Below are 18,363 nucleotides of genomic sequence, written 5' to 3'. Positions count from 1 at the left end.
TGTGGAAGCCCCCCCATGAGCATATCTGATGTACACCAGAAGCATAGCTAGATTGGAGATGTCGGTGCTCTCGTCTAGCTGCAGAGCGAACCAGTCCGACAATTTAACCCTCTCGACAATCTGGGCTTCAAGGTCCTGCCATGTCACCAATTCTCCGCGAGACAGTGTCATTTGAGAGGGGGATCTCTTTGACTTTGGCTGCAGCAGCTGGACCTAAGACCTCAGCACAAGCACTGATTAAGGATGGCATAACTAGTTTCTCCCCCATCGTAAACGGTGCCTGACATTTTGAGATGTGGTGTGAAAGTAAGTAAGACGCTTTTGCAAACTTTTCATTTGCAGTGAAATTCGTTTTAAGCACAGTTGCTTGGTTGGCCAATTCATCTCTCTTTCTTTAAAAAAAAATCTTCTGGTTTGTCTTTTAAGTGGGGATGATGAGTTTCTAAATGCCGGGGCAATTTTGATGGCTTCATTGCCTCATTGCTTAGCATTGCCTGGCAAATAACACAGATGGGTTGGGGGGGAGAAGAATTGTTGGACACAACGCCGAATTTGATGTCATTTTGGTCATAATTTTGAGTAAATGGGCAATGTTTTTTTTGCCAGTGGTTCATTGGGAACATCAGGTGTAGCATTAGTAGGTGTAGCAGGTTGCCTTTTAAAGAAACCCTTGATACTAGCTTGCTTTGAGCATGCCATATTGAGCTCGTAGACGTAGTGTGTGTATGCCTGCGATTGAACGTTCAGAGTGACAGTGACAGATATAGAACAGAGCACGTAACCTCTCGCGAGCGGGAAAGCTTCATGTTAGAGAATGTTGGGCAGGCGACGTAGGGACAGGGGCATGCTGAGCAGAGTCGCGATCATAGACAGTAAAACAAATGGAATTTTGAGTGGAGGAAGGGCAGGATTCAGGGGACCGACAGTGACCTCTCCACGGACCGGCACCGGTCCATGGCCCATAGATTGAGAAACGATGGTGTAGAGTACACCTTACAGTGTGAGCCAGTCAGTGTAGAGTATACCTTACAGTGTGAGCCAGTCAGTGTAGAGTACACCTTACAGAGCCAGTCAGTGTAGAGTACACCTTACAGTGTGAGCCAGTCAGTGTAGAGTACACCTTACAGAGCCAGTCAGTGTAGATTACACCTTACAGTGTGAGCCAGTCAGTGCAGGGTACACCTTACAGTGTGAGCCAGTCAGTGTAGAGTACACCTTACAGTGTGAGCCAGTCAGTGTAGAGTACACCTTACAGAGCCAGTCAGTGTAGAGTACACCTTACAGTGGGTGCCAGGCAGTGTCGAGCACACTTAACAGTGTGAGCCAGTGAGTGTATAGTACACCTTGTAGAGCCAGTCAAAGTATAGTACACCTTAAAGAGCCAGTCAGTGGGGCGACATGGCTCAGGCAGTAAGAGCAATCGTCTGGCAGTCGGAGGGTTGCCGGTTCGATCCCCCACCCAGGCTGTGTCGAAGTGTCCCTGAGCAAGACACCGAACCCCCAAATGCTCCTGACGAGCTGGTCGGCGTCTTGCATTGCAGCCAATCGCCGTCGGTGTGTGACTGTGTGTATGAATGGCTGAATGGAGAAGCATCAATTGTACAGCGCTTCGGATAAAGGCGCTATATAAATGCCTGCCATTTACCCATTTACCATTTACCAGTGTATAGTACACCTTAAAGAGCCAGTCAGTGTAGAGTACACTTTATATTAGACCTATCTCACATGCACACAATATAAGCAGCTAAGAGTGAAAACTGTAATGCTGGGTCTGTGGCATGGCTATATGGCAGAGGATCAAAGGAAGGAAATAGAGTGAAGATTGTAATGTGGCAACTATTCACATCTTTCAGTGATTAACCAATTTGAATAGCAGAGCTTGTTAATAATTTATTCATTATTATTTATTTGTAATAATTTTTGTGTACACTATTGTTGGGTAAACTATTAATATCTTTGCTAATGCAAATCATTACTAATCTAATATAAACCCAGAGCTTTTAATTTACGACTAAATAAATATCTTAGTTGGTTTCACATTAGTTGGTAAATATGTGAATAGGTACCACTTCCACAGGGTACACAAATCGTATGAAATAATGACTAAGTACCACTAGTTAATGTGCTGGTTTCACATTCGCTAATCATTTAGTATGACAGGGTGCCCTGCCACATATAACTGGAGTATACATTGCAATTAACTGATCTGCACACTGTGCTTCTTTCTGATGGGAAATCAGCGATTAAAATGTAACGGATGTATTTTAATGCCCATATAATGTAAACTGGAGTAATTTATGGGGTTTAGTAGGAGACATTACTGTGGAAAATACATTAATGTGAATTAATTAATTAATTCTTCTTTTTAATCAGTCAGTAGAAGAAAAAAAAAGTTTTTGACTATGTTACACCTTCTGTACTTCTGCGGTGATGCTGGTATCAGACATACTGTAAAAACAGTCTTGCCTCACCTCCTCGTCTTCAAAACCTGTGAGATCCCATTTGTAGTTGAGTCCCATCTGTTTCCTCTTCCAGTGCTCCAAAAACATAGCAGCTGTATAGGGCAGAGGTACCACCTTAATGTGTCTCAGTAGAAAAAAACAAAAAACATTTGAAATCACTTCCGATCTGACATTCATTTTGACTTCAGTCAACTGTGATTTCAGATCACATTTTTTCCCCATTCTGATGGTTGATGTGAACATTAACTGAAGCTCCTGACCCATAGCTACATGATTGTATGCATTATACTACTGATTAGATAATCACATGAATAAATATTAATAGTGTGGTTTCAGCTAATAAGGACTGATTCATTCATCTATAACATTTGTTAAAGTTCTGCCAATTTGCTTTAAATTACTTTTAGTCACAAGTCACAGGTTAGTCACAATGAATGTATAATTTGTAATCTCTTCAGCGATGCCAGTCTCCTGATCTGGCCATTACAGTGGTTATCCCATGGTTGTGGTTACTGTTATTTATTTAACTCTGCCTTGACTGTCACGCTTTATCATTGCATTAAGGAAGGCTACTATTGTAGTGTAGCTTCCAAAAACATGGAGCAGATTCTTGTTCATCAATAACTTTGTAAACAGGCTGGAATCTTACTCTGATGTCTGTATTTCAGAAATATTATGTATCTATATGTTCTAATACCAGTCTACATCAAACTGCCCTTTGGCCTTACCCTTTTACGATTGTACAAATTTTGAATAAATAGTGGAAAGAAAGGTTGGTTGTCCTGAATATTATTTGCCACTACAAATAGGTCTCCCACTGAATCATGTGTGACTTTTCAATTTAATAACTAATTCACAATCAGAAGCACAATTTGTATCAATCAGCGCTTTATAACTATAATATAACTAATATGAAAACATTTTTTTGGTTTAGAAATCATTTCAATATTTGTGGCTAAGCAACTTGCTATTTGAGCCAATATGTTTTTTGAACTTCAGTTTATCAGTTTTTGCTAATTGAGCCGTAAAATATAAAAATAATGTTTGGTGGTTGAGTCTGATTGAGAAATTTTTGAAAACTGTGTCTATTGTGTATAAGTGTGTGAGTGCGTGTGTGCATGTCTGTACCTGTGTGTTGTGTGTGTGTGGGGCATAAGTGTGTGAGTGTGTGTGTGCGTGTGTGCTCAGAGCTCACCCCACAGTGCCATGAAGACGGAGAATAAGACGGTAGCGGGATTGTCAAAGAGGTGGCTGGCTCGGGCTGTGGCACATGCGGTGCAGAGGTTCCAGTAGCTGCAGGCGCGGTCACACAAGGGGCACATGGTGATGTTGTTCTGGGGGTCACAGATCTCCATACTGCAGCAGGAGGGGCATGGGCGTTAATAACCCACAATGTGGCCTGAACCGTATAATACACTCTGAAACAGAAACTAATAAGTAAAGTATAAGAAACTGTACTCTGGAACAGCAGGAAAGGAGGTGAAAGTGTACTCTGGAACAGCAGTAAGGCAGGTGAAAGTGTACTCTGGAACATCAGTTAGGCAGGTGAAAGTGTACTCTGAAACAGCAGTAATGCAGGTGAAAGTGTACTCTGGAACAGCAGTAAGGCATGTGAAACTACTCTGGAACAGCAGTAAGGCAGGTGAAAATGTACTCTGGAACAGCAGGAAAGGAGGTGAAAGTGTACTCTGGAACAGCAGTAAGGCAGGTGAAAGTGTACTCTGGAACAGCAGTAAGGCAGGTGAAAGTGTACTCTGGAACAGCAGTAAGGCAGGTGAAAGTATACTCTGGAACAGCAGTAAGGCAGGTGAAAGTGTACTCTGGAACAGCAGTAAGGCAGGTGAAAGTGTACTCTGGAACAGCAGTAAGGCAGGTGAAAGTATACTCTGGAACAGCAGTAAGGCAGGTGAAAGTATACTTTGGAACAGCAGTAATGCAGGTGAAAGTGTACTCTGGAACAGCAGTAAGGCATGTGAAACTGTACTCTGGAACAGCAGTAAGGCATGTGAAAGTGTACTCTGGAACAGCAGTAAGGCAGGTGAAAGTGTACTCTGGAACAGCAGTAAGGCAGGTGAAAGCATACTCTGGAACAGCAGTACGGCAGGTGAAAGTGTACTCTGGAACAGCAGTAAGGCAGGTGAAAGTGTACTCTGGAACAGCAGTAAGGCAGGTGAAAGTGTACTCTGAATTAGCAGTAAGGCAGGTGAAAGTGTACTCAGAATTAGCAGTTAGGCAGGTGAAAGTATACTCTGGAACAGCAATCAGGCAGGTGAAAGTGTACTCTGGAACAGCAGTAAGGCAGGTGAAAATGTACTCTGGAACAGCAGGAAAGGAGGTGAAAGTGTACTATGGAACAGCAGTAAGGCAGGTGAAAGTGTACTCTGGAACAGCAATCAGGCAGGTGAAAGTGTACTCTGGAACAGCAGTAAGGCAGGTGAAAATGTACTCTGGAACAGCAGGAAAGGAGGTGAAAGTGTACTATGGAACAGCAGTAAGGCAGGTGAAAGTGTACTCTGGAACAGCAGTAAGGCAGGTGAAAATGTACTCTGGAACAGCAGGAAAGGAGGTGAAAGTGTACTCTGGAACAGCAGTAAGGCAGGTGAAAGTGTACTCTGGAACAGCAATCAGGCAAGTGAAAGTGTACTCTGGAACAGCAGTAAGGCAGGTGAAAATGTACTCTGGAACAGCAGGAAAGGAGGTGAAAGTGTACTATGGAACAGCAGTAAGGCAGGTGAAAGTGTACTCTGGAACAGCAGTAAGGCAGGTGAAAATGTACTCTGGAACAGCAGGAAAGGAGGTGAAAGTGTACTCTGGAACAGCAGTAAGGCAGGTGAAAGTGTACTCTGGAACAGCAGTAAGGCAGGTGAAAGCATACTCTGGAACAGCAGTACGGCAGGTGAAAGTGTACTCTGGAACAGCAGTAAGGCAGGTGAAAGTGTACTCTGGAACAGCAGTAAGGCAGGTGAAAGTGTACTCTGAATTAGCAGTTAGGCAGGTGAAAGTATACTCTGGAACAGCAGTAAAGCAGGTGAAAGTGTACTCTGGAACAGTAGTAAAGCAGGTGAAAGTGTACTCTGGAACAGCAGTAAAGCAGGTGAAAGTGTACCCCGGTACAGCAGTATTGTTGGACAGTGGTTCCCAAACTCGGTCCTAGAGTTCCCCTATGTATGTTGGTTTTCGTTCCAACCACAATTGCAATCCAACTTTCAACACTTTTTCTTAATTAAGTGCTTTTTATGTTTAGAAGGACTATTTACCACCAAACCTAACCATTCGGAAGATAATGAAGACTTAAAAGGCAAAGCAGGTCATAAGAAGGCAAACCTGCATTATTTTTAATTAAGGGAAAATGACAAATGAAATTAAATGAATGTTAAACTACCTAATTATGAGCCTATTAGTTAACCTCAGTCTATTTGTTACCTCTTTAATGTCATTGTTTACAAGATATTTCTGGCATAATTTTCTGGTTTAAGGTAAATATTTCATATTATATTTTAAGATGAAAAGCACTTAATTAGGAAAGCTGAACAGCTTGTTAAAATTATTTCATGGCAATTGGGATTGGAACAAAAAACAGAATATGAAGGGGTACTCCAAGACCAAGTTTGGGAAGCACCGATACAGGAGAAACTGTACTCTGAAACAGCAGTAAAGTGGGAGAAAGCCCTCTGAAAAGTGCACGACTTCTCAGTGACGTGTGAAATTTGGACTGATGAGCTGACCTGGGAATGTCATCATCCACTGTGGCACAGCCGTACAGGAAGACAAAGACCCCCACCAAGGAGGCGGGGATCAGCATCTGGGTGTACACCCCCAACCAGGCGAAGTACAGGCCAATCTTCTCTCCAAAATACTTTCTGAAGGACAAAAAAGTTTATATTAAAGAGAATTAACATCCTTAACTTTATTCTCACAAACGGATGGTTGGTGAGGTACTTTACAAAATAAACTTTCTGTTTAGGGGGTCAAGATGAGCATGCACAGTAGGAGATAAAAATGTACATTGGCAGTTAGGACATAAACATGTACATTGGCAGTTAAGATATCAATATGTACATAACATTTCTTACTTTTAAACCAAATAGTGATTTTGATATGTATTTTTCTATTTTTCTAATAAAATGCCATCTAATACAACCTGATACTGGAAAAGATAACCAGCTATATACCAGCTTGGGCATCCCTCCCTAGTGCTTGGCTTTCTGACGCTCTCCGAGTCGACCGAACCAAACTGCGGGCAGCAGAGAGAAAAAAAAAGTCTCCCCACTGATATAGCTTCCTTCCATGTCCTCCTATCATCCTTCTCTTCCCTTGTCTCTTGCTAATGCTTCCTTCTTTCACTCTAAGATTAATGCAGCCGCCTCTAAACCTTGTGAACTGTTTTCTTCTTCTCTTCTCACCACCCTTAATCTTGGCAAGTCTGAGATTCTCTACATCCCTGCTAAGTCCTCTCTAACAATCAACCTCTGACAGACTGTCCAGGACTTAGTAGTATCCTCCTTGCACATAGCCAGAAACCTTGGGGTAACCCTTCATGATAATCTCACCCTTACTCCACACATATCCTCCACTGCCAAAACCTATAGGTTCTTCCTCCATAACCAAGGCTCATCATTGTTGGTTTTAACTGATTTCAGCCCCAAAAAATCACAGAAGGACAGTTCAAATGAATTTTGTTTTTGGAACTAAAATCTATTATGGATTTGGTTTTCTGGGTCATTTCCGTATAGTTCCGAATCATGAGGATAGTTTTGTTTTGATTGGTCCGTGTGCGTATGTGAGGCCCCTCTGCGAGTGAGTGGAATTTTGTGTTGTGTGTGGCGTTTTGAAAGAGAACATGGTCGTGGAGAAAAGCCGGTCATACAAGGGAGTTAATGTAATTTTCTTCAGTGTAATAAAGGAAGCAAATGCCCAAGGACTCCTAGCAATTTTAGCCTGATTCGTGTCATCTGTCAAATTCTGAAATGCATAGTTGAGGTCCTCATCAGGTTTTGATGCCGCACATATTATAAAATAAGGAACCGTTGTTGCTAAAACAATGGTATCATAAATGTCACGTTTCATGTTTGTCATGTCATGTTTTATGTTTAGTTATTGTCTTGGTTATGTTATTGTCATGTCACGTATTATGTTAGTCTAGTATCACCACGTTTTTAGGTTTCATGTCATGTTATGTTTCATGTTTAGTTATTGTTACGATTTAATTGTTAGTCTTGCCATGTCATGTTATATAGTTTATTGTCATTGTTTTGCAAACTTGTTATGTCACAATTTATGTTCCATGTTATGTTGTACTGTTCATTGATTTAGCATACACTTTTTTGTGTCTTTCGGCAAACCTTGCATTCCTGCTTTCTCTCTCTCCCTTTCTGTCACTCACACCCTAATTGTTTCAATTTCCCTTGTCTATTTACTAAATCTACTAATGCTAGATCAGGATTGGGTAATGCTAACATACTAATAATTTGTTCATGTTACCTTACGTTTCTTGTGCATGTCATTTACTAATTTACTAATGCTAGGGCAGGATAGGTTTATTACTAACGATTACTAATTACCTGGTTAACTTGTCAATCCTCCACACCTGATTTCCATTCTCTTGTTGCTAATTGTCTACACCTGTCTACACCTGCATATAAGCTCAGTTTCATATCATGTCTGTGCAAAATTGTTTGCCTCCTTGTTGTTAGTGCAGTCGCTTGAGAGGTTAGACCAAGTCATTGGCTACCCGGTGTGATCAAAGCCTCTTTTTGACCATTGTTTATTGACTTCTGTTTTGTTGACCATCGCCTGCCTGTACCATGACTTTGCCTGCAGTTGTTGTGCTTTTGCCCCGCGGAACAGACTTCGGTCTTGACTCTTGCACCGTCATTGACCCTAAGCCTGCCTACCGCCCGCCTGTACTTCTGCCCCGCTGACCGCTTTCCTGGCTACTGGACTTCCCGCATGGTGTACCGACTACGAGACTGCCTTCTCCCTCGGTACTGCGCTTTGGTTTTCTGGCTGGATATTTACGTGTATGAACATTGCTTGTTTTTGATTACGCTCTCTGGATATTCCCCAAATAAAGCCCTGACAGGACTTTACTACACTACAGTTTCTGAGTTGTGCATTTTGGGTCCAAACCTCCCACGCACCCATCTCAATAAATAGTTTATACAATTTGTTTTATTGCTTTCACTGTTAAAAATTATTTAATTGAACTAATCGCTTTAGGGATTAAACAGGATTCTGAAGTATTTTGAATAAGAATGATTGTCATTCTTACGGCAATGTTAGGCCTATTTCTTGTATATCATTGTGCGAAACATTAATTGTGTTGTTCCATTAACAAAGCCTATGGTTAAAAGAAAGGACAATGTTTAAAATTTAAATAAGATTTATCCCAGACATTTGCATTATCTGATTTTCAGCTGTTTTTGAAAAATGGCATTTATCTGATTTTCACCTTTGTTTTTTAAATGGAAATAAAAAAAATAAAAATATTTTTTTATAAAACTCCAAAAATGATGAGCCTTAGCCATAACATACACTGTATCTGTCATCTCCTGATGGAGAAAGCCTCCCAGCTCCTAGTCCAGGTCCTTGTCATCTCCCATATGCATTACTGCAACTCCCTCCTGGCCAGTCTCCCAGCTTGTGCCATCAAGCCCCTCCAGCTGGTCCAGAATGCTGCAGCCCGCCTGACCACCAGTCAGCCCAGGTCAGTTCATATCACTCCACTTCTCATAGTCCTCCACTGGCTGCTTATTGCTGCATGCATCCACCACAAGTTGCTAGTGTTGGCATTACAGCAGGGGTCTCCAACCCTGGTCCTGGAGAGCTACAGGGTCTGCTGGTTTTCATTGTTACTCTGCACTTAACTGTAATCAACTGCTCTAATTGATTAACTCACCACACCTGGTTACCTGGGTCTCAGCAGGGTGCTGATTTTAAGGTGAAAAAAAAACCAGCAGACCCAGTAGCTCTCCAGGACCAGGGTTGGAGAGCCCTGCATTACAGGCTACTAAGGGGACCGCACAACTATATAACCAAACTTTAATTCTCTGGCTTTGGCCTTGTAGTCCCCTCATTACGAACACCTGGTGGTCGAGCTGCACGTTCATGCCTGTTCTCTGTTCTGGTTCCTCAGTGGTGGAGTGACTTGCCTACCAACAGCAGAATCCCTACCCAAATTTGAAAGCATACCTTTTCAGACTGTATCTTAGTCCTCCCTCCTGATATTTATGGATTTGATCACTTGTTGAAGAACTTATGCACTTGTAAATTGCTTGGGATTAAAAGTGTCTGCTAAATGACTAAAATGTAAAAATATATTACATTGTAATGTGGGTGGAGTAATGGAATTATACATGCCATTTCTTAGTACACTTAGTAGGAGATAAACATGCACACTAGCAGTTAGGACATAAGCATGTCTGACTGTTTGGTTTAGCCAGACTCTAAAGCAGTGCACTCTCACCTGATCAGGCCAATGGGCTGATATTTGTAGAACACACTATAGCTGGCCCACTCCTCATACAGAAGCTGGAAAATACCACAACACACATAAAATTATATTCCAAACACTGCATAGTTGCTGGCCGGAGACTCCCTTGGGCAGGATGCTAAACTGTATCTGGAGAGAGTAAGTTTGGTCCCAAAACAGAAATAAAAGAAAGTGTGTGCCTGTCATGGGGTGAGGTGTGTTACAGAGAGCGGTGTGTCTGTAGAAGACGTGCAGCTTGTAATTGCTGAGCAGGTAGGAGGTGAAAACATTGATTCAGATTCACATATGAATAAAATGGTGGTGTTTTTTAAGTTAGTTTGGTGGCCAATTTAATTGTGAGTGGTAAATGGACTGCATTTATAGAGCACTTCTATCCACAGTGACTGCACTTACGGCACCGGCTACAAAAGTAATCATTTAAAATGTTCCCCTGTAATGCAGTCCATTTACCACTCACAATTAAATTGGCCACCAAACTAACTTAAAAAATACTACCATTTTATTCATATGTGAATCTGTATCAATGTTTTCACCACCTACCTGCTCAGCAATTACAAGCTGCGGCAATTTTGCGGCACCGGCTACAAAAGTAATAATTTCAAATGTTCCCCTGTTCATAAAGAGTCGATCAAATTAGAACTTGCTCATTTCGGATAATTTGCTATTTCAATGGGGACCATTCCACTGGGATGTAAGATTTGAAAGATGTTCTTTTTGGAGGAAGAAGGTTAACATTGCAAACTTTGGATGTTCTGTTTCGTTTGAGTGTTTTGAGTGTAGTGATAGAGACCGTATGAAGACCACTTTTACTCGGAGTGAGTAACACCATTTTTTGTGTGAAAGCATTGTATCCATATTTAACTTTTTATTTAACTTGTTTTTTTGTTAGTTTAGTTTATAGTTGTGTAGGTACATGCAGGTTGTGAAAGACTTCATTTTCCTTGTTTCTTATCTTCCAGGAAGGAGTTAGTTACCTTTCCCCCCCCCCCCCATGGTTTAGTAATGTAATATTTTATCTTGTCTACTTAAACTACACATTCCTTGGTGTTATTATTATTTTTTGCTGTATAAAATAAATCTTTTTGGCTTTCCTGGCTCCATTTTTGTAATGGTATGGTTTATGGACTTTGTGGGACCTTCGTTGTTATTGTCTGAGTAAAGTTTGGTAAAAAAACGTCTATGCCACCCAACCAGCCCCAAACTTCAGAATTGTCGAATAGCCCCTCACTCAAGGATATAACCCAGGTAGGCTGCCTCCTCCTTCACCAAGGCAACTTTTCCTGCATGGATCAATCTGGCATCTTGGATCAGGGTCAACACATGCTTCAAATGCTTCAGATGTAGCTCCCAGCTGCTGCTGTAGACAATTATCTTATTCATGTATGAGGCCGCATAGTCCCCCTTACCCCTGAGAATGCCATCCATCAACCAACCTCCAGAAGGTCGCTGGTACCCCTGAAAGGCTAAAGAGCATTGTAGTAGTAGATGATGGTAGTGTCCTAACGGCTGTCACCCCCTGGTTGTCAGGTGCCGGAGTCATTTACTAATCCAAGGGTGGTGATGAATTTGGCCTGACCTAGGCGTTCCACCAGGTCATCGACCCTTTGCATGGGATATGGATCAAAGTTTGAAATTGCATTTATCTTCCTAAGATCCAGAAACCAAATGGGCCTGTCCTTCTTGGGGACCAACAGAATGGGACTGAACCACATACTTTTGGAAGGTTCAATGGCACCCATCTGCATCATGTCCAACTCCTCCTTCAGCATTGAGAGCAGGCACTCAGGAATCCTGTTGGAGTGTTGCTGCATGGGCGATATTTCCTTGATCTGTCCGCCCCGGTCTATCCCCCAGCAGGCCCTCTGGAAGACCTGAAAGCAGTTGCTGCTGCTGCTGCTGCTCTTGGCATAGATGTGGCACCGCTCTCCTGGTTGCATGGGGAAGCCTGCTCACAGCATTCTTCCTCCTCCTACATCACTGGGATACATTGTGCCTGGGAAATGGTCTCTGGGTTTAGGAGTAAGGAACCTTGAGCAGACTGACATAGAAAACTTGTCTTGGCCTGCGATGTCCTGGAATTTCGGCAACATAAGACACCGGTCCCATTTTCCGGGTTATTGGATACGGCTCTTGCCACTTTGTCAGCAGTTTGTTGTCTGAGCTGGGCAGTAACTAGCAGACTGGTCGTACAATCATTTCTGGTGGCCTTGAGCAGCTCTCGCTAGTCATTGTAGTCGTCTGCAGAAGTTATTTCCACATCTTATAATATCTAAATAATATCCGTTTTTTTGCGATTCAGACTCACCCTCCAGAGGTTGAGACTCACCCTCCACGTCCAGTGGCCCTCAGACTTGGTGAGCATACAGGAGCTCGTGTCTCCTATACAAACTTCTTGAGCATCTTTAAAGAGGATTGATTGAACCTTTCTACATGGCTTTCTACATGTCCAACTGAGGATGGTATTGATTGGTTCTGATGCACTTAATTCCTTGTAGTGTGTAAACCTGGTGTAGTCACTGACTAAGATATGACTAAGATAAACCGTTTACCTGACTTACTCCTCACTACAGGCCCAGATAGTACATGTCTTGCAGTAGTTCTTTATCTCTTGGTAGTAACAAAGCCAGTAGAACCTCTTCCTGATTCACTGAAAAGTTCATGTATCCCACGTGCCCTACCCATGAAACAGTGTGTCCCAAATTAAGTACTTCATGCCTAAACTTATCTGGCACCACAAGGTGCAGACCTTCTCCTCACTCTTATGGTACAGCAACCCATCCTGTTGGAGAAAAGCCTCCTTACCCAGAGTTGCATTATAAGGTACCCCAGTGTCTAGCTTCTTTAAACAGCCACTTAAAGTAGGGTCTACTCTCTGCTGTGTAGTTAAACTTCCAGAAAAGCAAACATCAGACACTGTTAGCTCTGGAGGCTCCATCCCACCTTGTACCACTGAATCTCCTGCTATATACTGCAGTGCAGGGCGCCATTGGAGCAGGTAAGAGCAGTTGTCTGGTAGTCGGAGGGTTGCCGGTTCGATCCCGCCATGGGTGTATCAAAGTGTCCTTGAGCAAGACACCCAGCCCCCAATTGCTCCTTATGAGCTGGTTGGTGCTTTGTATGGCAGCCAATCGCCATTGGTGTGTAAGTGTGTGTGTCATATAAATGCAGAAATGTACCATTTACTGTACATCTACACTTATATCTTTTTTCCAGCGTACAGACTGGTTCAGCAACAATATCTGCCTCATGATAAGGCTTCTGGGGAATTCACATTTGGAATGGAAGCTTCTGAAGGAGCCTTTCTTGCTCGCTAGCATTACCATGCTCTGGATAAGAACGTCTGCCAAATGGCAATAATATAATGTCATGTAAAAGCATGCATAACCAGAAGGATAGGGTGTTGAGACAATTATTGTAGTATCTACTGCATATCTGACATCAGCACACTGGTTTGAGGCTCATTTGATACCTTGGACCCTTGATGACTTAAAGCCATTTGCTAACAAATGTGTTCCATACTGTATCAGCATAATTTACAGCTGAATCTAGTCCCACTCAAATTCCCATAGAGATCGATTCAAATGCAAAGAGTTTGTCGGACAACCTGAAAATAGGATATCCAGATGATGTTGACAGGTCATAGACATCAGGAAGTCATGGCATGCAGAGGATGTGCAACCAAATACAAAACATGACTTTTATATTTCACATTATGTTCATTTGTCTCAAACATTAAAATTATACATATAAAAAGTGCTGTAATTACAACATTATGAACCCAAAATGTGTAAAAAATACCCTTTAATAAAAAATGCACTTTGACACAGATATGTGTGTTAAAACATTGTTACAAGACCATTGTAAATCCCTTCCTATCATTGAAAAAGGCTGACTGACCTTTTTGGAGTAGCCTCACTATGGCTATAAAGCCATTGCCCGTCCCCCTGAGCTATTACCACATTTTGTCAGCAAAAACAGTAGAAAAGAAAACCTGCAGGAAAACACGACAAGGTACACGGACACCCCTTGAGGGAAATTTGGTTGGTAGCGCAACTGTTTGGCCAGTTCCACAAACCAGGAAGGCACTGTAGCCGTGTAAGTGCTCAAAGTTTGAACATGTTGAATTCTTATAAAACTTTGAGTGTTTAAACAATAAAAATGAATGTTTTATCAATCAACTGGACTTGTCATTATTATTCTTAGCCTCCCAACATTATGCTGATGTTAAGCAGTTTTATTTAAAAATATGGTAGGCCTCCCACCCCTGAACAGACACAATGCTGTTAGCAGGCTAAATATTTAATACACTTAAAAGGTGTACATGAGTTAACCAGAAGGTATATGAGTAAATGATCACTGGACGGTAAAACAAAAATGATGACCATTGCAATCTTGTCAGAAAGGAATCCAAAAAAATTAATCAAATCTCAGCAAAATGGATGAATCTGGTTAAGTTGAAGCATTTCTGGGTGAAATGCTCCTTTTACGTGATTTATCATGTTACATTTATCAAGAATTACACTTGTGGTGAGAATTACACTTTAGGTGTCATGAGACTGATTTAACGGATTATGGACTAAGGCGCCCTATAGAAAATGCATAGAAAGGCCACAGAATCACAATGCATTTCAACGGTCATGTGTGTTGAAAAATGGTCATATTATCAAAATGGTGTCACATCCATCTGCTAAGGGAGATGTAACGCGCAGGTCGCTTCCGCCTGTTAAGGCAGATATAACGTACAGGTCACATACGCCGAAGGTTTAACGCATAGCCGTTGTCCCAAAACTGCCCATTGACCAATTTTATGACTATCCATTATGATGTTGCATGGTCAGAGACAGCAAAACTGTAAGACAATTACATGACTGGCATATGATTATTGAATGATTAATCTCTTACCTTCCTGTCGTTGAGCTCTATGTTTTCACCATCTACATCCCCCTGAAATAATGACAGTGGGATTTGGTTACAACACAACCACAATCTTTACATAGTAAAATGTGTTAATGTATGGCACAGACAGAGAAATTGCTCTTTGTGCTGTAAAAAGCAGTTGTGCGGCAATACTCACATCATGTAAGGGATAAGCTGCAGTATAAACTCCACGACCAAGCAGGCTGGTCATTCCTGGAAAAAGCACCAGCCTTGTGCACAATTACAAGTCTTATAAACGGTCATGTTCATTTGTCACAGATTAGCATGGCCTTGCTTAAATCAGTGATTCAGTATATACACTCACTGAGCACTTTACTAGGAACATACTTTATTACGCCTACTTATTCATGTTTATCTAATCAGCCAATTGTGTGGCAGCAGTGCATACAATCATGTAGATATGGGGAAAAATTTGATCTCAGTGACTTTAACCATTAAATGATCGTTGGTGGCAGACAGGGTGGTTTGAGTATCTCAGAAACTGCTGGTCTCCTCTGGTTTTCACCCACACTAGTCTCTAGAGTTTGCAAAGAATAGTGCAAAAACAAAATTATATCCCAAGAGCAGCAGTTCTGCAGACAGAAACGCCTTGTTAATGAGAGATGTCAGAGGAGAATGGCCAGACCAGTCAAAGCTGACAGGAAGGTGACAGTAACGCAAATAACCGCACATTACAACCATGGTATGTAGAAGAGCATCTCTGAATACAAACACATCATAAATCTAAGTGGATAGGCTACAGTACTAGAAGTCTAAAAAATAAGTCTACAAAATACATAATAAAATGCTTGGTGAGTGTACATGTTATGTTATGTATACACTCAGTGAGCAATTTATTAGGTATTTATTAGACTTATTATTTACAGTCCCGGCCAAAGGTTTTGTCGCATGAGTGGACAAAAGTGACAATTGCTAATTACCCAACTCTTAATTCACTAATACAGTTAGGAAACAACACAAATTAATCATGTGTCTAAAGTTTATTTAGATACTAGCAAAACAAAAATTTTATAGATGCTTATAAGGTTTATTGCTTGATAATGATGAACAAGCCAGTTTCTACCTGGACAAAAGTCTTGTCGCAAATCAAATTATAATCAATACATTTTATCTTTCTCAAAAAGTAAAAAAAATGCCAAATGAAAAATCAGTCTAGTATTTCATCATGGACTATAAGTTAAGAAATTAGTATCTTGTATGGGTTCCTTTGGCCTGCAGAATAGTTGCCATCCGGTTTGGCAGAGAGTCGTAGAGCTTGTTGATGAAGTCGTCGGGGATGGCATGGAAGGCCACCTTGCAGGCATCCCAAAGCTCCTCCAAGTTCTTCGGCTTGGTCCTCCAAGATTCCTCCTTCATTCTTCCCCAGATATGATCAATAATATTCATATCTGGAGACTGTGCCGGCCATCCCTGAAGGACCTTGATCTTCTTCCCCCTGAGAAACTTCAGGTTCAGTGGAACCTGAGGTATGGCAAGGAGCTCCATCCTGTTGAAAAATCTGACCCCTCTTGTAGTTGGGAATGTACTGGGAGGCAAGAATCTGTTGATATTTGGCACTGTCAATGTTACCATCCACCTTACAGATCTACCTGACACCTCCGTATTGGATGTAACCCCAAACCATAATCTTTCCACCTCCAAATTTGACTGTCTTCTGGGTGAAGCGTGGGTCCAGACGGGCCCCAGAGGGTCGTCGACAATATTGGCGGCGCTTTGGATGGAGCTCAACTGATGATTCATCTGAAAAATCAATTTTTCGCCACTTTTCTGCTGTCCAACCTTCTGTTAGGCTGTGGGCCTTGGTGTACGCAACACGGTTTCTTAGCTGTCTCTTGTTTAGCGCTGGTTTCTGGGCAGCAATACGACCGTGGAGACCATTGCAAGCAGGTGTTGCTGGCATCCACTCCTCCTGGAGCTGTGAGGCGGTTGACATGGGGCTGGCTTTTGACAGTCGGACCAGCAAGCTGTCGTCTTGAGCAGTTGTCTTGCGCGGTCTGCCCGACCTGGGTCTTTCATGGACGTCGCCAGTCTCTTGGTAGCGCAAATCCTCTCCACCTGCCGTTTAGACACATTGAAGATGTCTGCAACTTCAGCAGGAGACTTGGACTTGAGATTCTTGATGATCAGCACTTTGGTTTCTGGTTTGATCTTGGGCATGTAGACAGAAGCAATGTTGAGCATGATCTTGATGGCTTAAAGTGTCAAATCTCTGCTTTTATAGCTCAAAGTTACCTACAGCTGACTAATCAAGCCCCTTGTTTGTTTCTTCCTTATTCACTGTGGCCTAGAAATTGGAGTTGGCCATTGCGACAAGACTTTTGTAACATTCAAGCTGTAACATTTAGTAACAATTTTGAAATGTAATTTTGCTAGCTTCTAATAAACTTTAGACACTTATGATTAATTTGTGTTCTTTCCTAACTTTATTAGCTAATTAAGAGTTGGGTAATTAGCAATTGTCACTTTTGTCCACTCATGCGACAAAACTTTTGGCCGGGACTGTTGACTTATTGTTCTTCTGCTGCTCCACTTTTGGCGTTGTGTGTTCAGAGATGCTCTTCGTACCACTTGCATGGTTATTTGAGTTACTGTCACCTTCCTGTCAGCTTAGACCAATCTCTCATTAACAAGGCGTTTTTGCCCGCAGAACTGTTGATCACTGGATATTTTTAGTTTTTCACACCATTCTCTGCGAACTCTAGAGACTGCTTTTCATGAAAATCCCTGCAGTCATCAGAAAATCATCATCAATTTCTGAGATACACAAACCACCCTGTCTGGCACCAACAATCATTCCACAGTCAAAGTCACTTAGATCACATTTCATCCCCATGCTGACATTTGGTCTGAAAAACAACTGAACCTCTTGACCACATCTGCATGCTTTTATAATATATTTATTATATATTTATTATATACTGGTGTATAGGTTTACCTGATAAAGTGGTCACTGAGTGTATATACCATTACCATTTAGATAATATATACATGAGCTGCAAAGACATATTTTTCTTGATTTGGCTCTGTACTCCACAATTTTAGATTTCACATGTGGTTAAATTAACATGTGGCTTTTATTAAATAGTATTTTTGTACATTTTGGTTTCACCACGTAGAAATGACACTAGACTGAAATTATAATACTTTATATCGACCCCCATTTCTGGGCACCGCTTGGGCAAATGGCTTCACGGGTGTTTCTGACTATTCATTTGTGTTCAATCACTTCCTTAGTTCAGGTATAAGAACGCTTTCCTTGATATTTTTCCCTTAGATCTAATTCCATAGTCTACCCATAATCTAGACATGTTATTCCTGGTTAGGGTCACTAGGGGACTGGAGTCCATTACAGCATGCATTGAGCAAGAAATACATCCTTGACAAGGCACATCTATTTCAGAGTGCACGCAGGATTCACTGACACGTATAATTCCCCAATTAGTCTAACCTGCATGTCTTTAGACTGTGGAA

General features: G+C 41.6%; 1 protein-coding gene across 1 annotated transcript in view; it reads right to left on the bottom strand.

Moving 5' to 3' along the window:
• Window positions 1-18,363, bottom strand: part of LOC133111427 (anoctamin-1-like) — a 73,019-nt gene that overhangs the window by 32,318 nt on the left and 22,338 nt on the right. The window contains exons 8-13 of the mRNA XM_061221776.1: window positions 15,029-15,084; window positions 14,857-14,898; window positions 9,928-9,992; window positions 6,188-6,322; window positions 3,658-3,818; window positions 2,472-2,554 (exon numbers count right to left, since the gene is read on the bottom strand). Coding sequence (XP_061077760.1) covers window positions 2,472-2,554; window positions 3,658-3,818; window positions 6,188-6,322; window positions 9,928-9,992; window positions 14,857-14,898; window positions 15,029-15,084 — 542 coding nt within the window. The remainder of the gene's footprint in view (window positions 1-2,471; window positions 2,555-3,657; window positions 3,819-6,187; window positions 6,323-9,927; window positions 9,993-14,856; window positions 14,899-15,028; window positions 15,085-18,363) is intronic.

The sequence above is a fragment of the Conger conger genome, chromosome 15, assembly GCF_963514075.1.
Source record: "Conger conger chromosome 15, fConCon1.1, whole genome shotgun sequence".
Lineage (NCBI taxonomy): Eukaryota > Metazoa > Chordata > Actinopteri > Anguilliformes > Congridae > Conger > Conger conger.
This window is presented reverse-complemented; position numbering and strand designations above follow the sequence as displayed.